Source organism: Bos javanicus, chromosome 3, assembly GCF_032452875.1.
Source record: "Bos javanicus breed banteng chromosome 3, ARS-OSU_banteng_1.0, whole genome shotgun sequence".
NCBI classification, from domain to species: Eukaryota; Metazoa; Chordata; class Mammalia; order Artiodactyla; family Bovidae; genus Bos; species Bos javanicus.
This window is the reverse complement of record NC_083870.1, coordinates 851,897-878,907: the sequence shown is the minus strand read 5'-3', so window position 1 is coordinate 878,907 and position 27,011 is coordinate 851,897. Positions and strand designations below refer to the sequence as shown.

Here is a 27,011-nt window from a genome sequence, read left to right as displayed (position 1 = left end):
CACCAGCTCGTTACCTGCACATGGAAAATGTCATTAAGAAGACAATGGAACTTTTCATCCAACAGTGACTTGACTTTATTTTGAAGGTTAGTCTGTCGTTCTTTATAATGTTTGCAAGTATCCAGACCTAGTACATTGGCCATGAGTATCTGGATGGTATAAAAATTTTGATTGAAGCTGATCTTAGTCAACACGATAGCAATAGTCCTGTTTATAAGAAAGTCAGGAATCAGAGAGAGTTTTTAAATATATTTTTTGGGGAGGGGGAAATTTGGACACAGACAACACACATGGAGAATATCACGTGAAAATGGAGGCAGAGATTGGGGTAGTGATTCCATAAGCCAACGAATACCAGTGATCGCCAGCAAGCCACCAGAAGCTGGGAAAGAGGGACAAAACAGATTGTCCCTCACAGCTGAGGGAAGGAACCAACTTTACGACACCAGGATCTTAGACTTCTATCCTCCTATATACAGAGACAATATACTTCTGTTGGTTAAGCCATCTAGTTTGTGGTGCTTTGTCTCGGTAGCTCTAGCAAACTAACATAGCACTCAGGTACTATAAGGACTCAGTAAGTGATGGAATAAATAACATGTCTTCTGGTTATTTTGAATTATTCCCTCAGTACTGTTAAATACATTTAAAAACTAGCCTCTCTCAGGCCTGACATTTAAAGAGAGTAGAAACACAGCTAAAACTAAGACTAATAAGAATTTTCCCTTTAAAACCTTTATGTTAAATGGTGAGAGGGTGTGTGACACAATTACCATTGTCTTGGTTATCATCACTGTTATTGAATACCACACTGTTCACCTCCATGAGACAGGTTGTTCCAAAGACAGCCCTCATGACATTCCTTCTTTGAAAAGAGACAAATAGCAAGAGGCAAGTACATTAGCTCTGCCTTTCAAAGGAAAATCCAGAGGCCTTCCATTCTCTAACCACATTCTCAGGGCTCAATGGTTTGAGCTAGTGATTCCTACAGTGTCAACTACAGGATAAACTTATGTATTTGCTTCAGACCAAATGTAGCTTCAGTTTCATCATCTATACCAGTTGTTCTCAAACTGTCTGAGCATTAGGAAACTTAAAATATCAATATCCAAGCTCTTCCAGGCATTAAATTAGGATCTCAAGGGGTCAACCCAGCTTTTTATTTTCTTACTTCAATATGTTTCTCATTAATTAATTATTAATGTAAGGGGCATGATATCCAATAATAACTGATAGATTGTGGGTAGTTTATAAGAGGCAACCTATATAAAGGAGAGGAACATTAAAACAAATGAAATTCTTAAGGATGTCAGGATTCTCTGGATCCACAAAAAAGTGGTCATTGCATGACACTCACCTGTGGTTCTCACCTTGGGCCAGGTACTCAATTTCCACAAGTATCTGACTTTTTCCATATCCTGATATTCCTTCGTACATCAGGACTTGACTGCAGTTAGACATCAAAAATTTCTTCATAGTACACATGAAGTATTTGATCTCCTCCTCACGTCCTGTTATTTTTGTTTTTCAAAAAGGGAGCAAACCCAGTCAACATAAAATTGTCTAGCGATATAAAAAAGCACACAGTAACACTGCTTCTAAGAATACCCTTGGAATTTCCATGGCATTGTTCATGGAGTTTCTTTAGGTCTTGTGCACTTTAAAATTTTTAAAATATCTTCAGTTAGAACTTTACAGTTAGTAGTGTGGTTTTACAGGTTTGTTTGGTTTTTGTTTGTTTGTTTTGGTTTGGTTTTTTGATGCCCATAAGCTGTGAGGGAAAGGATTCTTATAATGTTCACTATGATGTCAATTTAATTTTAGTGTAGCAAACTGAGATTTGCTTAGAATATACAAGCAGGAATTAAACCAGGGTTATCTGACCCGAATGCTTGTTTTCTTTTCCTTTTTCTATTTTTTCTATAACACATTAGAAATAACTATAGCTTATCACATTAAGAAATCAATTTATAAAGTTAAGGTTCTCATGTTGTACAGGATGGATAAAATATTTTTACTTTTAATTCTGTGAAGGAAACTTACTTTTGTAAATGAGAAACTATATTTATTCAGGGCTACAAGAGGAGTTACCAGTGATTAAAAAAAAAACAAAAAACTCAATTTGTTTTTTAAAAAACCTCATATACATGATTAATCATAAGAACAACATAAATTCTTTTTTTTTTATTTTATTTTTAAACTTTACAATATTGTGTTAGTTTGGATTTGGGAGAATGGCATTGAAGCATGTATAATATCATGTATGAAACGAGTCACCAGTCCAGAACAACATAAATTCTTAAAAATAAATTATACCATTTTTCTGATTATAAAACTAACATAATCTCACTGTAGAAAATACAGAAAAATTAGAAAAAGAAAAAAGGAAAATAAGTCACCTTGGGTTACAACCCTATCATTCTTATTTTTCTTATGTTTTTAAATATGAATAACAGGATACCATGACTGAAATCTCAAACTCAGCCTACCATCTTTGAAACCACAGTGGATAGAAGGAGTCACAGAAACGTGTTGCTGTTGTTCAGTTGCTCAGTCTTGTCCGATTCTTTGCGACCCCACAGATTGCAGCACACCACTCTTGCCTGTCCATCACCAACTCCTGGAGATTGCTCAAACTCAAGTCCATCAAGTTGATGATGCCATCCAACCATCTCGTCCTCTGTCATCCCCTTCTCCTCCTGCCTTCAATCCTTCCCAGCATCAGGGTCTTTTTCTAATGAGTCACTTCTTTCCATCAGGTGGCAAAGCCGATGGAGCTTCAGCTTCAGCTTCAGTCCTTCCAATGAATGTTCAGGATTGATGTCCTTTAGGATTGACTGGTTTGATCTCCTTGCAGTCCAAGGGACTCTCAAGAGTCTTCTCCAACACCACAGTTCAAAAGCATTAATTCTTCAGCACTCAGCCTTCTTTATGGTCCAGCTCTCACATTCATACATGACTATTGGAAAAACCATAGCCTTGACTAGACAGATCTTTGTTGGCAAAGTAATGTCTCTGCTATTTAATATACTGTCTAGGTTGCTCATAGCTTTTCTTCCAAGGAGCAAGCATCTTTTAATTTCATGGCTACAGTCACCATCTCCAGTGATTTTGGAGCCCAAGAAAATAAAGCCTGTCACTGTTTCCATTGCTTCTCCATCTATTTGCCACGAAGTGATGGGACTGGATGCCATGATCTTAGTTTTCTGAATGTTGAGTTTTAAGCCAGCTTTTTCACTCTCTTCTTTTACTTTAATCAAAAGGCTCTTCAGTTCCTCTTTGCTTTCTGCCATAAGGGAGATGTCATCTGCATATCTGAGGTTATTAATATTTTCTGGGCAATCTTGATTCTAGCTTGTGCTTCATCAAGTCCAGCATTTCGCATGATGTACTCTGCTTTTAAGTTAAATAAGCAGAGTGACAATAGACAACCTTGACGTACCCTTTTTCCAATTTTGAACCAGTCCATTGTTTCATGTCCAGTTCTAGCTGTTGCTTCTTGACCTATATACAGGTTTTTCAGAAGGCAGGTAAGGTGGTCTGGTATTCCCATTTTTTAAAGAAGTTTCCACAGTTTGTTGTGATCCACAGAGTCAAAGGCTTTAGTGGAGGCAATGAAGCACAAGTAGATGTTTTTCCAGAATTCTTTTGCTTTTTCTATGATCCAATGGATGTTGGCAATTTGATCTCTGGTTCCTCTTCCTTTTCTAAATCTAGCTTGAATGTCTGAAAGTTCTCTGTTCATGAAGCCTTACTTGAAGAATTTTGAGCATCACTTTGCTAGAGTGTGACATGAGTGCAATTGTGTGGTAGTTTGAACACTCTTTGGCATTGTCCTTCTTTGGGATTGGAATGAAAAATTTTCACCTTTTCCAGTCCTGTGGCCACTGCTGAGTTTTCCAAATTTGCTGGTATATTGAGTGCAGCACTTTCACAGCCTCATTTTTTAGGACTGAAACAGCTGAGCTGGAATTCCACTAGCTTTGTTCACAATGATGCTTCCTAAGGCCCACTTGACTTCACACTCCAGGATGTCTGGTTCTAGGTGAGTGATCACACCATTATGGTTATCTGGGTCATGAAGATATTTTTTGTATAGTTCTTCTGTTATTCTTGTCACCTCTTTGTAATATATTCTGCTTCTGTTAGGTCCATACTGTTTCTGTCCTTTATTGTGCCCATCTTTGCATGAAATATTGCCTTAGTATCTCTAATTTTCTTGAAGAGGTCTCTAGTCTTTCCCATTCTATTGTTTTCCTCTATTTCTTTGCACTGATCACTTAGAAGTCTTTCTCATCTCTCCTTCTGTTCTTTGGAACTCTGTGTTCAAATGGGTATATCTTTCCTTTTTTCTTTGCCTTTTTCTTCTTTTCTCAGCTATTTGTAAGGCCTCCTCAAACAACCATTTTGCCTTTTTGCATTTCTCTTTCCTGAGGATGGTTTTGATTACCGCCTTCTGTACAATGTCACAAACCTCTATCTTCATAGTTCTTCAGGCACTATCAGATCTAATCTGTTGAATCTATTTGTGACTTCCACTGTAGAATCATAAGGGATTTGATTTAGGTCATACCTGAATGATCTGTTCATGGGATTCTCAAGGCAAGATAATTGAAGTGGTTTGCCATTCACTTCTCCAGTGGAAAATTCTGAAAGAGATGGGAATACCAGACCACCTGACCTGCCTCTTGAGAAATCTGTATGCAGGTCAGGAAGCAACAGTTAGAACTGGACATGGAACAACAGACTGGTTCCAAATAGGAAAAGGAGTACATCAAGGCTGCATGTTGTCACCCTGCTTTTTTAACTTATATGCAGAGTACATCATGAGAAACACTGGGCTAGATGAAGCACAAGCTGGAATCAAGATTGCCAGGAGAAATATCAATAACCTCAGATATGCAGATGACACTACCCTTATGGCAGAAAGTGAAGAAGAACTAAAGAGCCTCTTGATGAAAGTGAAAGTGGAGAGTGAAAAAGTTGGCTTAAAGCTCAACATTCAGAAAACTAAGACAATGGTGTCCGGTCCCATCACTTCATGGCAAATAGATGGGGAAACAGTGGAAACAGTGGCTGACTTTATTTTCTTGGGCTTCAGAATCACTGGAGATGGTGACTATAGCCATGAAATCAAAAGATGCTTACTCCTTGGATGGAAAGTTATGACCAACCTAGATAGCATATTAAAAAGAAGAGACATTACTTTGCCAAAAAAGGACCATCTAGTCAAGGCTTCGGTTTTTCCAAAGTCATGTATGGATGTGAGAGTTGGACTATAAAGAAAGCTGAGCACTGAAGAATTGATGCTTTTGAACTGTGGTGTTGGAGAAGACTCTTGAGAGTCCCTTGGACAGCAAGGAGATCCAACCAGTCCATTCTAAAGGAGGTCAGTCCTGGGTGTTCACTGGAAGGACTGATGTTGAAGCTGAAACTCTAATACTTTGGCCGCCTGATGTGAAGAGCTGACTCACTGGAAAAGACCCTGATGCTGGGAAAGACTGAAGGCAGGAGGAGAAGTGGACGACAGATGATGAGATGGTTGGATGGCCTCACCGACTCAATGGACATGAGTTTGATAAACTCCAGGAGCTGGTGATGGGCAGGGAGGCTTGGCATACTGCAGTCCATGGAGTCGCAGAGAGTCGGATACAACTGAGCAACTGAACTGAACCGAATGGTTTAATGGTTTTCTCTACTTTGTTCAATTTAAATCTGAATTTTACAATAAGGAATTCATGATCTGAGCAACAGTAAGCTCCCGATGTTGTTTTAGCTGCTTGTATAGAGTTTCTCCATTCTCAGCTGCAAATAATAGAATCAACCTGATTTCAGTATTGACCATCTGGTGATGTCCATGTGTAGAGCCATCTCTTGTGTTGCTGGAAGAGGGTGTTTGCTATGACACATGCATCCTCTTGGCAAAACTGTTAGCCTTTGTCCTGCTTCATTTTGTATTCCAAGGCCAAACTTGCCTGTTACTTCTGGTATCTCTTGTCTTCCTACATTTGCATTCCAGTTCCCTATGATGAAAAGGACATCTTTTTTGGTGTTAGTTCTAGAAGGTCTCATAGGTCTTCATAGAACCGTTCAACTTCAGCTTCTTTGGCATTAGTGGTTGGGGCATAGATGGGGATTACTGTTATATTGAACGGTTTGCCTTGGAAATGAACAGAGATCATTTCATCACTTTTGAGACTGCACCCAAGTACTGCATTTTGAACTCTTTTGCTGATTCTGAGGGCTACTCCATATCTTCTAAGGGATTCTTGCCCACAGTAGTAGATACAATGGTCATCTGAATTAAATTTGCCCATTCCGGTCCATTTTAGTTCACTGATTCCTAAAATTTTTGATGTTCACTCTTGCCTTCTCCTGTTTGACCACTTCCAATTTATCTTGATAGACATAATGTGCAATATTGTTCTTTACAGCATCGGACTTTACTTTCACTACCAGACAGATCCACATCTGGGCGTTGTTTCCACGTTGGTTTAGCCTCTTCATTCCTCTGGAGCTTTTTCTTCACTCTTCTCCAGTAGCATATTGGGCATGTACTGACCTGGGGAGTTCATCTTTCAGTGTCATATATTTTTCCCTTTCATACTGTTCATGGGGTTCTCAAGGCAAGAATGCTGAAGTGGTTTGCCATTCCCTTCTCCAGTGAACCATGTGGGCCAATCAAAACTCTCCACCATGACCTGTCCATGTCAAGTTTAGCCCCATGGTGGCCCTATACAGCATGGCTCATAGTTTCATTGAGTTAGACAAGGCTGTGATCCATGTGATCAGTTTGGTTAGTTTTCTGTGATTCTGGTCTTCATTCTATCTGCCCTCTGATGGAGAAGGATAAGAGGCTTATGGAAGTTTCCTGATTGGAGGGACTGGCTGAGGGGCAAACTGGGTCTTGCTCTAACATGTGGGGCCTTGCTTGGTAAATCTTTACTCCAATTTTCTGCTGATGGGTGGGGCTATGTTCCCTCCCTGCAGTTTGGCCTGAGGCCAAACTATGGTAGGGGTAATGGTAGTAATGGCAACCTCCTTCAAAAGGACTTATGTCAGTATGCTCCTGCTCCCAGGACTGTTGGAGTCAGTGCCCCTGACCCTGCAGCAGGCCACTGTCGACCCATGCCTCCGCTGGAGACTCCTGGACAGTTATAGGCAAGTCTGGCTCAGTCTCTTGTGGGGTTGTTCTGTCAAAAGAGCTAGAGAACAAATAAGGGCTGACTCTTCCTTCTTTGATGGACTGATTACTGTGGAGTGCCCTTTTTGTTTTTTCCCCATTGATAGAGTAAATATATATCCAAGTGTTATTTAAAATCTATTGAAAACCAAGACCACTACTCTAAGTTTAGAATTTCATACAAAGAAGCTTACATGTTTATTTGGTAATGTAAATTTCTGGGTAAGATTTAGTGAGAACTACTCTGTAGACCATCCTGCTTCTTTTAGATGAAACATTTCCTTTCTGAAAATGCATTTGAATTTGGTTTTGTAAGATGTGTAGTGCTCTTCTTTGGCCTAAAGTTTACACAAGAACTCAGACGATCAGGCCCAGAAGGCCGCAGAGCAGACTCTTCCAGCTTTTTGTGCTCTATTTGTATACAACATATAGAGGTAAGAACTCCTGAATTCCTTCTTTAGTTGGGTTCTGAAACGAGTTTAACCTCTTGACTTGAATTATGCCTTATTTCTATTTAAACAAGGTCCTACTATCTGAAAGTATTGTATGCATTTTTGACCCTTGAAAAAACATTTTTTGTTCATGTTAGTTTTGTTGTCAGTGTGCATATAGAAGTTCTTGTACAGGAGCTCTTCTAAGAGTACTTTCCATGCTGCTAACCTCAGACAGTCTGTTTTTGCTTACAGCTTTAAGGAATGATATATAGGCCTGATTTTTATCTTATTCTGGTGAAATCAGGGCAAAAAGGCAACTAGACCAGACTGCAAAATATATACATATTATACCAATGTGTTCTAGTATGTCCGTCATACTGAGTCCTCGATCTTGGAGAAAGGGGGTTAGGATTTCCATTTGCTATCAATCATGATCACAAGCATATCCTAGGATGGAAAGTAAGGCCTTGGAGAAAGGTGAGAGTAGACACTCCTCCTTTCTAGCCTTCAGGAGTTTGTGGATCTGGACTTGGAAGCAATGCATGCATACTCTGAAAACTACCTGAATGCACTGAAAGTGAGGCATTACTGCTGGTTTGGGTGCTCTTTGCTGTTCTGGAACTGTTGCCTTCTTTTAGACTATGCTGACATCAAGATTCTGTCCTAATACCACCCCCACCAGTGTGGGGCAGAGCCTCCTCTTAATTGCCCTAACACAGGTATGACCAGGATTTAATTTATAATGATACTTTTAAGTATGCTCAGGTCTAACAGAAGGAAATTACAAACCATTATTCCTTCTGACAGAAGGAAACTACAAGCCATTATTAGAAACGGCTGCTTTCAGAATCCACAGGCCAATCCTCACTTCGGTCTCTTCTCTACTTCATTTTATGTCTACTTTCCTGTCTAGTCTTGAGTTAGCTTTCTTATGATAGGGTCCCTTTTACCAAGAATTACAAAAACATCACTGCCAGTTGGGTCACAGCTCTAAAAATAAAAGGTAAAACAAAATTTCTAGAAGAGAATGTAGGAAAGTATCTTCATGATTTGTGGGTGAGGAAAGATTTCACAAACAGTGTGTTAGTACTTTCACAAAAGTACTAACTACAGAGGAAAAGACTAGTAAGTTGGATTTCATGAAAATAAAAAAAACTGTGTTCATTAATTACATCACTAACAGAATAAAAAGGCAAGCACAGAATGGGAAAAGTCACATACAGCAAAAACAAATGGACTTATTTCAGAATATATAATTCCAACACATGTATAAAAACATATAACCCAATTGAAAAATAAACAAAAGATCTATACAGACACTGTTATAAAAGATGATTTCCACGTGGCCAATAAATATTTGGAAAAGGCACTCAACCACATCAGGGTTGGAATAGATGGAAACCACAATGATATACCACTATAATACCAAAAGAATTATTAAAAGTACAGACTGATAAAACTAAGTTGTTGATAAGAATGAAAAGCAAATGGAACATTTGTAACACTCCAGTCAGAGTATAATCAAATATGACCATTTTAGAAAATTATTTGGCATCATCTACCAAAACTGTACCTTTTGCAACAATATCACCTGTATATACATATATATACCCAAGAGCAGAAAAGCAAACATATGGTCATCATAAGACTTGTACAAAACTTTTTATGGCAGTATTATTCACAAGAACCCAGACTGGAAACAACTCAAATGTACAAATACAGAAGGAATACACTGTTGTATGTTTATAAAATGGAATATAGTCACCTCTCTGTGTCCCACAGGAAATTGGTTCCAGGACCCCCAGGGATACAAAATCCACAGATGCTCAAGTCCCTTATATAAAATGGCATGGTATTTGCATATAATCTACACATATCTTCTGTATATTTTAAACCATCTCTAGATGAATTATAATAGCAAATACAGTGTAAATGCAACATGAATAGTTGCTTGTGTGCAACAAATTCAAGTTTAGCTTTTTGGAATTTTCTTAAGGTATTTTTGCTTTGTGGTTGTTTGAGTCCGTGGATGCTGACACTGCCGATACAGAGGGCCAACTCTACTACATAGCAATGAAAATGAATGAATTATAGATACAGCAAATAATATGGATGAATTTCACAACATAATGTCGACTAAAAGAAGGCTTATGTAACTATGCAATGTAGGATTTCATTCATATAAATTTTAAGAACAGGCCTAAGTAATTTAGGTGATGTTGTTGGTGAGTTGGTCATGGACAGGGAAGCCTGGCATGCTGCAGCCCATGGGGTTGTAAGGAGTCGGACACAACTGAGCGACTGAACTGAACTGAACTGAAGTAATTTAGAATTACTTTTGATCTTTGGGTAAAGGGAGAGGAATAAAGCATTTGAGGGCTTCCAGAGTACTGCTATTTTTTTTTTTCTTTGTTAATTTCTTGGCCTGGATGGCGATTATATGTTCATTTTGTGAAAATTCACTAAGCTGAGGATTTATCATTGGTGTACTTTTCTGTATGTCATGTTATAGCTCAATAAGGAGGTTTAAAAGTCAAGGCCCACTACCTACCCAGCAAAGGGTAACGCTCATTTCTGTTGCAGATGAGGTATGCCATCCCAAACATGCTGAAGAGAAGGAAAAAAAAAAAAAAGATGTTAGTGTCAAAATAGGGAAATATTGAAAGCCAGAGGGACTAGCTCTTAGTTCCCAGAAAGCCTCCTTTTCAAACTCTAACAGGAGTCTGTCCCCTGACTCAAGGGTGCAGATGCCAAGAGGAAGGGAACAAAGAAGTTCTTACCTGGTAATAGAGTCTCCAATCAACTTAAGTAGCTGCCTTAACTCAGAGCCTGATATATTGTTCAAAAAATGCTTGTTGAGTCTGCATTGGTAGAACTGACCCTCTTCCAGGGAAACCAGACACTCAGTAGGGGACCCAATAAAGTTAGATGTGTTATCTTGTCTCCCAGCACAGAAAGATTCTACCAATTGCTCAAACAACAATAGCTCATCTTTGTGGAACACATGCTACATGCCTGGCACTTTCAAGTGCTTTACATAATCATTTTCTTTACTCCAGACAAAAAGCTTATTGAGAAGGTATTATTATTATTATGTCCATTTTACAAATAAGAAAACTGAGGTACATAGAGTTTAACGTGAACAAGATCCCATGGGTAGTGGTGACAGAGGATACTGACAGAGTCAATATCTAAAACGAGGATCAAGGGCATATGCTTGTCCACTGCATAATATCATCTCTCTTTTTTTTTTTTTCCCATAATATCTTCTCTTAAAGGGGCCTTTTCCAACAAATGACTCATTCCCTTGTCTATACTATATCATACTAAACATTTTGTTATGCCTTTGTATTATAGCACATACCGAAGTCTCCCATACTGCTAATTTTGTGTATGTCGTCTTCCCCATTGGATTTCAGGATAGGAAACAGGCCAGGTTCATATTTGTATGTGTATTTCCATAGTCTCTTATTTTCAGAGATGGTATAGAGAAATGAAAGAGAGGGCAGGTTTCGGGATCAGATAGTCCTGGTAGTTCAGAAACAGTTTCTATGGTAGACTGACTGCATTAATGGCTCCACTTCTTCAACCCTACTTGTATCTGTGCCCTTTGCAGTGCCCTCCTCCTTGTGGACGGTTTGGCCCATGGGATGTTAACAAACATAACACAGAGGTTTGAAAAATGTTTGTGCATTGGACTTGCTCTTTCTTGCTCTTCTGATATTGCCATGACTACATCCCTGGGCTAGCCCAATATGAAAGTGAAAGTGAAGTCGCTCAGTCGTGTCCAACTCTTTGCGACCCCATGAACTGTAGCCTACCAGGCTCCTCTGTCCATGGGACTTTTCAGGCAAGAGAACTGGAGTGGATTGCCATTTCCTTCTCTAGGGGATCTTCCCAACCCAGGGATTGAACCCGGGTCTCCTGTATTGTAGACAGACACTTTACCGTCTGAGCCACCAGGGAAGGCCAGACCAATATGAAATACACAGAATCCCTGCCCCAGTTATGTCAGCCACAATTCCCAGTTATCCTATCTGAAGCCATCCTGGATGACAACCTGTTCAACACGAGGCATATGAACAAGCCTAGGCAAGATCAGCCAAATCCAGCCAAGAGCAATTGAACCCCACATATTCATGATATAAATAAAAATGTACTATTGTATACCCCTGAGATTTTGTGGTTGACTATGCACTTAGGCACTCAGTCATGTCTGACTCTTTGCAACCCCATGAACTGTAGCCCACCAGGCTCCTCTGTCCATGGGATTTTCCAGGCAAGAGTACTGGAGTGGATTGCCATTTCCTTCTCCAGGTTAACTATAATGCAACATTACTATGGCACCTGAAAGCAATGTGGCTCCATAAATTACTAGATTTATGAGTATGGACAAGTTGTCTAACAAATCTCTGAGTCTCCATTTCTAAATTTATAAAATGGAGTTAATATTAGTTTGTTTCTACCTCATATAATTGATATTGAGGTGAAGTCCCTAATATTTAATAAGGGCCCACAAAAATTATTATTCATTCATTTATTCAAACAGCATTTTACTGATGATCTACACATGCCAAGAACAGTGCTGAGCCCTGGGAATGCAAAGATGAATAATAAAGACTCACTGAACCAATTACAGCCCTAATTCTGTTATCTGACCCTTTAAGGCCTAGATTCTAGCTTGCTAATGTAAGGAATAATACCTTTTCACTTTCCATCCACCAAGCACCACTATATAGAGCTTCCCATGCTGTTCATTCATTTATTCATCGTTATTAATGCCTACCAAGCATTGGGGATATAAGAATGAACACAAAATAATCACTATCCTCAAAAAGCTCCCCGTATAGGAAGTGAAAAGCACACTGAGTCAGTGATTGTTTTGAGTGTTCTAATGCGCTACAGAGTTACACAGAGGAGAGAGCTAAACCGCTGGACTTGGGATTGGGTAGCTTTCAGAGGCAGCTTTAGAAAGGAATAGATCCTTGAGCTGGATTTCAAAAATTGACTGCGGTTTTCCTAGTAGACTGCGGATGGAATGAATGAAAGAGAGGCTAATCCGCTTAGACACCCCCAGAGGAAGGGACATAGGAGAAGACAAGGTAGGAAAGGCAGGTGGTTACTTTGTGTGTCATTGCAAGGAATTTGAACATACCATGAAAATGACTGGAAGGTACTGAGGGATTTTCAGCTCCTAAGTGAGCCCAAACTGGGCTTTGGGAGAATGTGTGTCACTAAGCATCTGGAAGAGGAGTAATCCCTATCAATGGCTGAACACACAGTTGAAGTGATCAATAGTTAATGGTTGGTGATTGGGTTCTTCTGAGTCCAAAGAGATACTCAAATGAGAAGACTCTCTCTTCTTTTTGTACAACCTTTGATAAATTACCATCATAGTCTGAAAACTGACAGTAGACTGGGATCTTCCACCATGTTATACTATCAGTGGGATGGAGGAAGATGAAGGAATTTGAAATCTGGGTCTTGGCCTGGGAAGGACTAGATTTTAATTTTCTGAAATGGCTTCACATCTGAAATTGGTGACCTACTGTTTTTGCTATCATAATTCTCCCACTTCTTTACTAAAAAGTACTGCAAGGTCAATGTCCCACACTCACACTTTCTCATTAAGGCCCAAACACTGATACACTGGTCCAGAATCTGCAACACCTTTCATGACTTTCTTTGGAAGCTCTTTAAAAAAGTAGGCTGGTAGGTTGCTGCCATTGTAGGTGACAGAGTCACAGGTTACGATTCCTGGATAGTACATCATCATTCTGGCAGCTATGTTGACTTTTTGACCAATGACTATAATAGGAAGAAGAGAGAAAGGCAAAAAGCAAGGAGAAAATAGCCATTGAACTCAGTGTAATCCAAGGCATATTGTCCCCAGATGGCATTTTTACCCTTTATTCCATTTGCCTTCACAGATGACACAGCAATCTTACCTTCAACTACCCAGCTTTAGCCAATGGCTTCCCTCATAGCTCAGTTGGTAAAGAATCTGCCTGCAATGTAGGAGATCTGGGTTCAATTCCTAGGTTGGGAAGATCCCCTGGAGAAGGAAATGGCAATCCACTCCAGTATTTTTGCCTAGGAAATCCCATGGACAGGAGCCTGGCCAGCTATAGCCCATGGATATATATAGCAAATATACAGCCCGGAGAAGGCAATGGCACCCCACTCCAGTACTCTTGCCTGGAAAATCCCATGGACGGAGGAGCCTGGTAGGCTGCAGTCCATGGGGTCGCTAAGAGTCAGACCCAACTGAGCAACTTCACTTTCACTTTTCACTTTCATGCATTGGAGAAGGAAATGGCAAACCTACTCCAGTGTTCTTGCCTGGAGAATCCCAGGGACAGCGGAGCCTGGTGGGCTGCTGTCTCTGGGATCGCACAGAGTCGGACATGACTGAAGTGACTTAGCAGCAGCATATATCCAACGGCTATAAGCGTTGGATAACAAAACTTAGCAACTAAACCACATTTTAGAATATACCAGGAGTTAACTAGCCATCTGAGAGCCTAAGGGGATGATCTGCTCAAGGATTAGAAGGGCCTTGAATATGGAGAGGATTCTCTTAAGTGGGATGGTGAGCAGGGCCTGAGGGCTCTCAGATGAGGTATAGTTGGTCTTCTGCTATTTAAGATAGATATACGTAAGCTTGGACACGGACCACTGACCTCCAAAGGAGGCACAAAATTGGGTCTGTATGTTTCTGTGCATGAGCCTTCATTTGATTTTGTAAGAGTAAGTAAATAGGGCTGGAAGGGGTGTAAATTGTAGGATTCATTTAGGGGATATTTCAAGAGGTAGTACACTGCAGTGCACAGACTCTGCAACCAGGCCATGCAGGTTTGGATCTAAGCTCTACCTCCACTATGTGTAAATTACTTAGGCAAAATACTTAAACTCTTCCATGCCTTAGTTTTCATATCTGTAAAGTGGGGTTGATAACAGTACTTCTCTCAGAGGGTAGTTTATGGAGATTAATGAGTTAATACACATAAAGAACTTTGTGAAGTGCTGGGCTGCTAGTAAGCCCTCAATTAATACTACTACTAATTAGGTATTAAATGTTGTACTTTGAGATAAACTTGAATACTCCCGATTAAGATATTCATTTTTTAAAACCAGTTTATTATGGGGAAATTTGACCATACAATAAAACATGGTATCATGAGTCTACATATCTATTACCCAGGCCCCCAAACCATTAACCATCCACTCTCCACCTTGTATTATTTTGAAGAAAATCTCAGAGTTGTATTACTTCAGACATAATTGTTTCAGTATTTTACATATATGCAGTATTTTAAATGTATTATTTCTGAGCATTTAAAACCCTAATAGGATTGAACAGGAAAGAGCAGTGAAATCTTGAGATAACACCTACTTACTTTTGAGATTAGTGCTATTTTTCAGTAATGCCAATATTCATAATTTTAAGAATCAGTCCTCATCTATCCCAGGAATTTAAAGGAATAATCGTTTAATGTTAACAGGAAATTAACATAAAGGCCCATCATTCCCTGAGCTTATGGCCTCCCATTTGTGTGTGTGTGCTTAGTCAGTCAGTTGTGTCCGACTCTTTTGTGACCCCATGAGTTGTAACCTGCCAGGCTCCTCTGTCCATGAGGATTCTCCAGGCAAGAATACTGGAGTGGGTTGCCATGCCCTCCTCCAGGGGATCTTCCCAACCTAGGGATCGAACCCAGGTTTCCCTCATTGCAGGTGGATTCTTTACGATCTGAGCCACCAGGGAAGCATGGCCTACCACGGTTCCCCTCTAAAGACTGCATATTTCTCATACTCAATCATAGACCCAGAAATACACATTTTGTAATCACGGAGGTGTCCAGGGACCAACCGCTATGGCTTGGTTTCATCTGGAAGACTGTAAACCTTTGAGCACAGGGTCCATGTCTCGCTAATTGTTTTCCCTCCTCCCACCCAGTTCAGTGGCAAGGCACAATGTCTGCTGAAAGAAAGATGGACATAAGCTAGTTCAGCACACCTGTATACTCGTGCCTCACAGAGTGTCCAACGATTCCACAGAAGACAATCCCGCTGGTCACGCCAATGGAAACAGTGCTGGCTCCGGGGAGAAAGAGAAAGAGAGTTGTGGGGAAAGAGATAAAGACAATGAACACAGAGAAGGCCAGGAGGGTGGAGACATGGTGATGAATGGGGTGGGGGAGGGGTAGGAAAGAGTTTTCAAAAAAGAACACTCTTCCCTTTGTAGTTAGGTTAGGGCCATTGTACATGGCCTGGAGGCATAAAGGAAGGGCAGTTTGAGATAGAGAACTAAGTTCTTAGAAGTAATAACTCAGTTCACTTTTCTGCTACTTTTAAGTATTCATCTGAGCTATTTTTCTGGAAAATAATCTCATCACCCCAATGTACTTTCAATGTAGAATGATTGTGGTTGTAAAAAAAAAAAATTAACTATCTTTTGTGATTGCTAGAAAGAACTAAGTCATTTTTTCGAAAGGAAATAACTATGTGGCATCAAAAACTAACTTTTCTAATGCATGAAGATGGTTGCATATACAGATGACTAGAGGCTGAGAAGATGGAATACTTAGGGCAAAGGCTGGTATCTGTTGGAGTAGACCAGAGTGGGCCACAAGTCAGGATTATTGGGGTACACAGGGGGAGCCTGAGGGCACTGGGCTCTTGGACAGCCAGGGTCAAAAATGTAAACATTATCTTAATAATTTGACTTAGTGGATCATCTTGAGACCAGATCAGTGGTGGTGGTTTAGTCACTAAGTCATGTCCGACTCTTGCAACCCCATGGACTGTAGCCTGCCAGGCTCCTCTACCCATGGGATTCTTCAGGCTAGAATACTGGAGTGGGTTGCCATTTCCTTCTCCAGGGGATCTTCCCAATCCAGGAATCAAACCTGGGTCTCCTGCATTGCAGGCAGATTCTTTACCGACTGAGCTATGAGGAAGCCCTAGTACTTACTTTATCTCTTAGTTATTAAAAATCATCTCAGGTCTCCAACATAGTTTGGAGTATGACCTCTCCCAGGAAGTAAGCCAGAAGTATAGAGAGACAATCCAGTTAGACCCTCTCTGGTACATTTGAATTTGTTAGGGGTATCCTTTTTCTACCTGGCCTTAACCATCCCCCCATCTACTGCATCAGGGCTGGGTTTGCTCACCCTACCTGTACCTTCAGTAAATAATGAATGTAGACAGAAAGACAGTCTCCCGCCTTCCTCTTCCCTGACCCTTGTCCTGTCTCCCTATATCCTACAACAGAGTCAGGAATCAGATGGAATCAGGGTCAACACCTACCGGATTTTGTGGACCTGAGAGCAGAAGTCAAATATATCCACAGCACTCTCCAAGGCATGAGTGATTTCATCAGGTGCCTTTTCCCCAGGAAAACCAAAGACACAGAGAAAAGAGCAGCCCTGTGAGGGAGAAAGGCAGCAAACACAACTGGTGGACCGTTAGTTTTAAGCTGGACCATTTAGATGGCCCAGTGGAGGACGGGCAGCAATTTTCACTCTCTGAAACAAATTTCATCAAATATATACCTATTTCAATGTTTTCCCTAGTGGCTCAGATGGTAAAGCGTCTGCCTACAATGTGGGAGACCTGGGTTCAATCCCTGGGTCTGGAAGATCCCCTAGAGAAGGAAATGGCAACCCACTCCAGTACTCTTGCCTGGAAAATCCAATGGACAGAGGAGCCTGGTAGGCTATAGTCCATGGGGTCGCAGAGAGTCGGACACGACTGAGCGACTTCACTTTCACTTTCAAACATTATATAACTTCTCCTGCATCATCAACAGTAGGGCTAGAACCTGAGAGTGTACCCTCCTGTCTACTCTCTACTGTAGCCAAGGTCTTGGGTTGCAAAGTCCTAAGTTTAAGTCCAAAAGCAGCACAGAGCAAAAGGCACCAGCTCTGGGATCAGAAAATATGTGTTCTCATGCCACTTTCCCAAGTGTGGAAACTTGAACAAGTCAATTACACTCTATGAACTTCAGTTTATCAATCTATATACAGGTAAAACTTAGACTTGCTGAGGTTGGTTATGTTACTGAAAAATTAGTATGTTATATTTACATATACACACATGCACCTCATTAACTCTAAAGTTCTCTTCAGATATTGTTATTATTCATTTTTCTTAAGGATAAAGGCGCTGGGAGTGTTTTTTCTTGGCAAAAAGTTAACTCTTTCAAAGAGACAGTAAACTCTGAAGTTTGGCACTTTCACTATTAGTCCCTTAAAAAATGACTTCAGATGCTGTTTTCTGTAAGAAAATAGTGCACAGTGAATAAAAGTCAATGGGGTAAAAATTTGAGTCTATGTATGTTATATCCTGATAAAGTGCAAAAGAACTATAAAATGCCTCAGTTTCTTCAACCCTCTGCAAAAAGAATCTGACCAAGTACATGCTTAGTCACTAACTCATGTCTGACTCTGCCTGCCAGGCTCCTCTGTCCACAAGATTTTCTAGGCAAGAATACTGGAGTGAGTTGCCATTTCCTCTTCTATGGGAGTTTCCCGACTTAGGGATCAAACCTGCAGTCTCCTGCATCTCCTACTTTGGCAGGCAGACTCTTTACCACTGAACCACCTGGGAAGCCCATCGGACTGAGTGTGCTCAGTCATGCACTCATGTCCGACCCTTTGCGACCCCATGGACTGTAGCCCACCAGGCTCCTCTGTCCATGGAATTTTCTAGGCAAGAATACTGGAGTGGGTTGCCATTTCCTTCTCCAATCTGACTGAGAGTCAGATTCTAATTGGCACTAGGTTCTGTTGTGACATTGGTGGAGCAGGGGGTTGGGGGGAGCCCTGAATCCAGGTCTGTGAAGAGACTAGAGGGTAGCCCCTTTGGGGCACTGGTGGGTTTGCTTTGCCTGGAAATTCTGCCTGGTGGCTTGGCAAAATCTCACGCTGCAGTGAGACTAGCAGCTCTCATCTGCTGAGTGCTGACTTGAATTGGGCATCACAACAGGTGCTTCACACACATATTTTTCAAAACTTTCAACAATCATTTTGGGCAAATACTATCCTCATTTGAATAACGTCCCTATTTTTATACAAAATAAATAGGAACAAACTAAGTCTCAGAGAAGTTCAATGACTTGCTAAGGACACACAGCTGGGAACTGTGGGAGCCAGGAACTGTCTCTCCAGGAATTGTCTGGAGTATCTGCAAGACACTAAAAACTGTTCTCTATGCATCTATGCTCTTTTCTGATGATACTCATGAATGAATATGAAGAAAGTATCAGACTACACTGGACTGGAGGTCTCCATTGCCTCAGAACTCCCACAGAACAGAGTATTTTTTCATACAAAAATTAATTATTTCTGCCTGGTTCTGTGACAACCTGTGAGAGTTTCTTACCTCTGCAGCCTAGCCCTAGCTTTCCGTCACTACCAATGCTCACTGTATTTTTTTAATTAGAGAGTGAATGAGTGTGGAGCAGTAATTAAGTGCTCTGCTCTTACAATACAAAAACACCTGCGATGGTGAAATCAATTCTCATGAGCACTACTATGATAATTTATCACATCATTTTTCTCTGAACAGATGAAGAGCAGATTGAAAACACTGAGAGCTAAAGGTGACACCCCCACCCCATCTCAATTAAGGAACTGAAAGGGGAACTGGAAGTGTACATATGGCAGATGGAGATTATAGGAAATTACAGCTTCTAGGTGGAGAGGGCAATGGCACCCCACCCCAGTACTCTTGCCTGGAAAATCCCATGGACGAAGGAGCCTGGTGGGCTGCAGTCCATGGAGTCACTAGAGTCGGACACGACTGAGTGACTTCACTTTCACTTTTCACTTTCATGCATTGGAGAGGGAAATGGCAACCCACTCCGGTGTTCTTGCCTGGAGAATCCCAGGGACAGGGGAGCCTGGTGGGCTGCCGTCTATGGGGTCGCACAGAGTCAGACATGACTGAAGTGACTTAGCAGGAACAGCAGCAGCAGCAGGGTATGATGGTTACTAGAAGACTGACCTAAAAATCTCTGGGAGACTCATTATACCCTGGATTCCAGATGTATGTACATATAGTAAAAGCTAGTTGAATACAGTAGTTAAGAGCACAGACCAAGAAGGCACACTACCTGGGTTTGAAAATCCAGTCCACCACTTAATCTTATTTTGTCTCACTATCCTTAGCTTTACCTAAACACCCTCTTCTGTAAAATGGGGACAATAACATAATACCTACCACTTAGAGCAGGCAGGTGAAGAAAGAATATATGTAAAAGTGCGGAGAACAATGCCTAGCACACATTGAGCACCACATCCACCATGTAGGCTGTTATTAGACTATAAATAAAGACTGATGGGTCTAGGTTAAACATGTCTATTCCTTCTCTTTCTCCCCCGTCCATGGACATAAATCCACGGACATAATGCTAATCTTAAATTATTGGTAGGTTTCCACATCTTTAGTGTGGGAAATTTACCTTGTCAAACATGAAGACTTTGTTGATTTGGCCTTGGAAGACCCTCAGGACAGAATTAATGTGCACGCAGGCATCCTGAATAGCTGAGCCTATGACTTCTGCTTTATCTTGGTCCTTAAACATCAGGTTCACAAACATAACTGTCACTGGGCGAAGCTCAGACAAATAACCCCGAAGCTGTTTGTCATCAATCTGTAATTTAGAGGGAAGCTTTCCTTAACGTGTGTCCTTGGCAGTGGATATTTCCTCCCAATATCATCACCACCACACCCAAAATTATCACTGGGAGGGAACTAGCCTTTTGAGATTCTCTAGGGAAACTGAAGTTATCAAAGTTGGGAGGTAGAACACAGCAGAGCCAGCTGAAAGTCAAAAAGATGGAAATGGAATGAACTATCAAAATCTCTTCCAATAGGAACTTACAAGCCTGCTCATTTTTGCCCAGCCACCACTCCCTTGCCCCAACTGCTAGCTCCCTCAGCCAATATGAGCCATGACAATAAAAGAACTGCTGTTTCTTTCGGCTCTCCAACAATTTAGGAATAAGAAGAGCATGCGGCATAATTCAACCTAATATTTTATAGCAAGGTACTTTTCAGAATATTTCCATATTCCGTCCTCCTTTATCCTCAAATGAAATAAAATTACATTATCCTCATTTTACTAATTAGATAATTGAGGGACGGAGAGATAAGAAAACTTTCCAAGTCATATGGGAAAACAGTAGCAGACAAAATCCGAATCTATGGACTTCTATTTGTAGCGCCCCCTTGCCTCTCTTTGGTGTTGTATTTCATTCAGCTCCCATCTTCACTCCAAGTCTATCCAAAACAGGCACAGGGAAAGGAAAGGTGAGTCTTTCCCAAATTATCCCTGCCTATATCATCAGCCCTGAATTTTGTTAAATTTAAGTACATAACAAAACAATGGGGGTGAAGCACTGCATTTTTTCTCCCCCAGACAACACAAAAGTGTCAGATTCTCCATTGAAAATATGAAACACATCTTCTGGATGAAAAAGGAAATTGTGTATAGGGAATCTTGGAATCATGCTTCCTATCTAGCTGAGGTTTCATGTACTTTTCATAAAAGATGATTTAATAATTTCTTACTCGGCAACATGATCATTTTCTTTGATTTTTCAAATGAATTTAAGTAATAAATATTAAATACATAATACTAAACATGTTAAAGAAATTAAATTATTCCATCAGGCCATGGATTCTGAGTTTTGGTTTGAAAAATTCAACCACATCTTTGTTTGTTAAGTCCAAGGACAGACCTTGGTAAAGCTGTGAAACCTTTGTCTTTTGCCTCCTTTCAGCTCCCTAGCTATTGTTGCTTAGTCCATGGTTGTCATTCCTACTCACAATTTTCACAGTGACTCACAGAACCTCTCTTATATCCCTTTCCTGTAGACCTTGCTCTCAACTAGTAGCAGCTGAAGAAGCATAATATTATCTCTTAGAGGGAGGGAGGGGAAGAGTGGGATGGCTCTCTTGAGCTTCAAAAATCTTAAAGAAGCCAACAATTGCAGACACTAGAGGGAGTGTCTGGAAAATCTCATGAGTGGAGGAGCCTGGTAGGCTGCAGTCCATGGAGTCGCTGAGTCGGACATGACTAAGCAACTTCACTTTCACTTTTCACTTTCATGCACTGGAGAAGGAAATGGCAACCCACTCCAGTGTTCTTGCCTGGAGAATCCCAGGGACAGGGGAGCCTCTTGGGCTGCCGTCTATGGGGTCGCACAGAGGTGGACACCACTGAAGCGACTTAGCAGCAGCAGCAGCAGAGGGAGTGTTTCTCAATTGAATGAGAGGTACGGGGGGCATTCTGACAGCTCTTCAACCCACACTGTGAAGGCAGCTGCCCACAGATCAGGCTTATCCCACAAATATTTCCTTTAGGACATAACTGCATTTTGACAGGATTAAGAATTAAAATAGGTATTGTATTAGAGAGGATGTATACAGCCTCTGAAAGAAATGTAGGGTTCAGAGAAAACAGGGTTCAAATCCTAACTACATTTCTTTATAATCTCAGTAAAGTTCATGGTATCATTCTGTCTCTGTTTTCTCATATATAAGGGATAAATACATCTTCCAAGGATTGTGAAGAATAAATACATGAAAGAGTAGAGTGTCTGGCATATGGTGAGTGCTGAGAAATAGTTATAATTTGAACAGTTAATGCATTTGAAAGAACCTAGATCCAAGCAAATGAAAAGGGAAAACTCTAAGGCTGGAGGTACTTCTGAGGGTTCTAATTATCTGTATTAACTTTCAAAGCTTAAGATATAATTCAAGTGACAAGAGAAACAGTATCATTCACTTGCTATGTGACGTGTAGAAAGGACATGTGACATGCTCTTTTTCATGTGTGTGTGACGTGTTCTTATACGCTTGAGACACTTTCAGTTTGCCCAGTTGTATAAGGCCAGTTTACCCCTGTTGTCACAGTGTAATTATGAGTAATGCCGCCTTTAATTCTTAAAAACATTCTGATTTGAACACACGGAGAATGTCAGTCCCACCTTTTCTATTCCAATGAAACATTTTACAAGCTGCTGATTTTCTTGATCTTAGCAGCTGTCCAAGATCCCTGACACCCTAAAAGTCAATAAATTAAATTATTAAAATACCTGCTTCAATATGCTTTCCATCACATACTTTTGTAGGGACAACTCCAGTTCAGGATCAGACTCTAGCATGCAAGCAAGCCTCAGGAGGTCTAAGAGGGCAGGAGAGGTAGGATCAGAAAGGGAAGCTTGGCTCTGCAATGTGGGAGAGAGGTGCCTCCCAGTCCCCATCCCTTGGGCAGTGGTCTTCACCGTTTGGTCAGAAAACTCTGGGCTACTTCATAGCCAAATAGGGCCAAGGGAAAGCCAATGAGACGTTCTCAGAAGTTGAGGATTTCCCAAAATTCAGTTGCATGTAGCTCAAAACCCTGTTCTAAATGTCATCACACTTCAGAACTTAAGGAGACTTTCACCTCTATACTTGAGCTAAAAGTATTGTCACAGGTAATGGGAATAAACAGATGAGGGGATGATAATGGAGGACAATGCTGACACATGCAGGGGATGATTGAGTTGAAAGAGCAGCATGAGTAAGATTTAGGAGACTGGCTTCTGATCCCAAGTTTGATACCAACTTGCTGTGTGACTCTGGACAAGTCACTTCACTGCCCTGGTTGACTCTTATTTCCTCATCCAGGAAAAAAAGCACTAGTCTTTCATCATCTCTATGATTATTTTCACTATAATGGTTGATTGTTCCATACTCTATTTGAAGAAATCAAAAAATAATGGAAAGAAATTATGATAGGCTTTCAGCAGGGAATACAATAACGATAATGTGAAAAAGATGAAAAATAACAGGGGAGTCTGAAAAGGATACAAATTGGGGAGCAAATGTTTGTATTGAATGTATTCAAAACCTAGTATATTTAAAATGCTGTGCTAGGCACTGTGTGGGAATAAAAAGTTCTTAGGAAACTGAATTTTTCCTGGAGGCACTTACACACATTCAAGTATAATATGTATAGAAAAGTTAAATACAAAAAAGACCAAATGGACTAATAGATTATAAAGACCAGAGACGTTCAGAGAAATCAATGGTCTAGATAAACTGGTTTAATCAGAAAAGGGTTAAAAGGAGAACTAGGAATTTTACTGAATCTTGAATAACTTGTGGCTTTTTACTAGAAGGATCCATGCCCAGCAGATGTAGATTAAAGTCAAGAATGAGCAGAGTATGTTAAAGAATTGGTAAAGACTAAACTGGCATGAGACCCCATGTGAGTATTGGAGATTAATAAGAAATGACGCTGAGCAGACTGTGGAGAGAAGCAAAGAGCTCAGGAAGAGAGCAGGCATTGTAAAGGTCTAGACGATTATGGCAACAAAGGTTATTTGTTGTTCAGTTGCTCAGTTGTATCCGACTATCTGCAGCCCCATGGATTGCAGTATGCCAGGCTTCCCTGTCCTTCACCCTTCTCCTGCCTGCAATCTTTTTCCCAGCATCAGGGTTTTCACGTCAGGTGGCCAAAGTACTGGAGCTTCAGTATTAGTCCTCTCAATGGACAGTCAGGGTTGATTCCTTTTGATCTCCTTGTTATCCAAGGGACTCATGAAGTGAAGAGAAGTCGCTCAGTCGTGTCTGACTCTTTGTGACTCCATGGACTGTAGCCCACCAGGCTCCTCTGTCCATGGGATTTTCCAGGCGTGAATACTGGAGTGGGTTGCCATTTCCTTCTCCAGGGGATCTTCCCAACCCAGGGATCGAACCCAGGTCTCCCGCATTGTAGGCAGACGCTTTACCGTCCAAGCTACCAGGAAAGAGACAAATAATAAGGAATTTGGCTGGTCTTTGCTTCTGATACCAGAGTAACTTTTAAATCTTTGGAATTTCCCAGATAATGAAACTGTCTCTGTTATTCATGGTGGGTCCTTTGGACCACACCTGAATTTATGCTAATGTGATGACTCAGGATAGGGGTCTATCTGCAAAGACCAAGCATGTGTTAAGAGGGTTGTGGCTTTGAACTAGGTGTTAAGGGCCAACCTTCATGACATCTGAGGAGGGAAAAGGGGCTGGAGATTTAGTTCAATTATAAGCCCAGTGGGGCTTCCCTGGTGGTTCAGATGGTAAAGAATCTGTCTGCAATGCAGGAGACCCAAGTTCAATCCCTGGGTCTGGAAGAACCCCCGGGGAAGGGAATGGCTACGCATTCCAGTATTCTTCCCTGGAGAATTCCATGAACAGAGGAACCTGGCAGGCAGTCCATGGGGTCGAAAAGAGACAGACAGGACTGAACATCTAACGCTTTCACTTTTCACTATGAGGCCAGTTTTTCATAGTACATGCCTACTTAATAAACCACCAATAAAATATGTGAACCTCTGCTTCCCTGGCTGGTAAATACTTTGATGTGCAAGGAGCGTGATGTGTCCTGACAATCAAGAAGCTTCATATTTGGGACTCTCCCAGACCTCATCCTATGTGTTCAGAGACCAGTACAATACTGGTCCTCATTTGTATTCTTTACAATAAAACCATAATTATAAGCATAGTACTTTCCTGAGTTCTGTTAGTTATTATAGTGAATTATTGAACTTGAGAGCATTGTGAGAACCCTTGGATTTGTAGCCAGTTGGTCAGAAGTGCTGGTGACTTACTAATCTCAGAGCTTGTAGCTGGTGATAAGAGACGTCCTATGGAAGACTCCACCTCTCTGTGCTAACTCCAGGTAGTTAGTAACAGAATTACACTGTGGTATTACAGAGCCCCAAATAAGTTATTGAAGGCATGATTAAGATCTAGGAGATGGGATGAGGTACAGTTCAAGGAGTCTATCACTAGATTTTCTCCATCCTTGGAGCTTTTGGGTTCTTGGCCTTTCCTGGTCAATTTGCCTACAGTTCCCCTGAGCACTCCTCTCATCCCATTACCTATCGCAGTTTTGTAAAATTACAGTCTAAATTTGTGATGTTCAAAATATTCAAGACCTACACAAAAATGGTGACAAAGAAGAATGTTTCAAAGATGTTTCTGAAGTTTCTAGTCTGGATAAAGGAACAGTTTCAGAGAAAGATAAGTAGCATAGAATTGAGACATTGTTGAAATAAATTTCTAGGTCCAGGACAAGCTGCTCCATATCCAGCATGCCATGTCAGCAAACCAAGACTTAGATTAATTTTTGTGTCCCAGTAAACGCTCCACTTAACCAGAAATGCAATCACCATAGTCAGCCAATCCCTAAATGCCTAGCCAACTCCCAGCCTTCTTTCCCCAAACAAGACTGACTATATGACCCCAGCCAATCAGATACTTTGTTTGTCTCTTCCTTGTTCTTTACTCTTTAGCCTTTCCTTGTTCTTTACTCTTTACTTCTTGCCTTCCACACCATTTTGCAGAAGGTTGTCTACTTCATGAAGTACTAAAGTTTGTTATCACCAAATTGTCCTGCATTCCTCACACTAGTCCCAGCCCAGCTGCAGTCATAGGGAAATCCAGCATAGATTAATGGTTCCACAAAACACGGGTAGAGAAGACCAGACAGTCCAGGACAGATTCCTGGAATCATCAACATTCAAGGAATAGAACAGGAACTGAAAATGGGTAGTTTGAGGGGTAAAAGCAAAACTAGGAAATAATATTCTTGAACTCAAGGAACGAGGAGAAGATAATACCTAGAAAAGAGAGTAAAGCCAATCATCTAGTTATGAGGCCTGAAGAGAGGTCAGCTGGTTTGGTAAGTTGATGGCTATTAACACCTTGACATAAACGGTCCTAGGAGACAGGGGGAAAAGTGGACAGAAGCTACATGTCAGGGACTCAAGACTGACAAGTAGGTGAACACATGCTCTCCACCCCCACCTCAAGGTGCATGTAATCAATGCCAATTGGGTGAATAAATAAAAGAGAGGATAGAAGAAGAGGTAGAGACATACAGGTTACCCTTGAGAAGTCTGGTGTTGAATGTTAGAAGGGAAAAGTAGGAGTCATAGGGTTTTTTTTTCTTCCTTTTATCATGGAGAAGACTTGCAAATGCTTGGAAGATGAGGGGAACGAGTCATTGCCAAGAGAGAGGCCCAGGACCGAAGGAAGGCTTTACTTAGAACAGCTATTGTGGGGATGGGAAGGAGGCCCCCTTTGTGTGCTGCAGGACTGTGAGCTGAACTGAAGAAACCAAGCACTTGTAATGGAGCCCTTGGCATTGGTACAAGACCCTATGGACCACTGGCAGAGGCAATGGCTCTTGAGTATAGAGGGTACTTACTTTTGTGGTCACCAGAAGGATAGTAATCCATGAAAGCCATACACTTTGTGAAAAATTCATCAAAGTTAAAAGAAGGGGGTGGTTTTAAGAAATTAACCTAAATTAAAAAAAGAGAGAGAGAAAGGGAGAAGTTTTTGGTTATTCT

At 40.9% G+C, this 27,011-nt stretch overlaps 1 protein-coding gene across 4 annotated transcripts in view; it reads right to left on the bottom strand.

Annotated features, from left to right (window-relative positions):
* ADCY10 (adenylate cyclase 10) overlaps positions 1 to 27,011 on the bottom strand; it is a 105,656-nt gene that overhangs the window by 45,143 nt on the left and 33,502 nt on the right. For all 4 annotated transcript variants that reach the window (XM_061399400.1, XM_061399399.1, XM_061399401.1 and 1 more), the window contains 9 exons: positions 26,867 to 26,963; positions 22,725 to 22,813; positions 20,084 to 20,275; positions 16,927 to 17,045; positions 15,635 to 15,711; positions 13,236 to 13,425; positions 10,169 to 10,224; positions 1,358 to 1,511; positions 15 to 207 (listed from right to left, as the gene is read on the bottom strand). In XM_061399400.1, the coding sequence (XP_061255384.1) occupies positions 15 to 207; positions 1,358 to 1,511; positions 10,169 to 10,224; positions 13,236 to 13,425; positions 15,635 to 15,711; positions 16,927 to 17,045; positions 20,084 to 20,275; positions 22,725 to 22,813; positions 26,867 to 26,963 (1,167 nt within the window). The remainder of the gene's footprint in view (positions 1 to 14; positions 208 to 1,357; positions 1,512 to 10,168; positions 10,225 to 13,235; positions 13,426 to 15,634; positions 15,712 to 16,926; positions 17,046 to 20,083; positions 20,276 to 22,724; positions 22,814 to 26,866; positions 26,964 to 27,011) is intronic.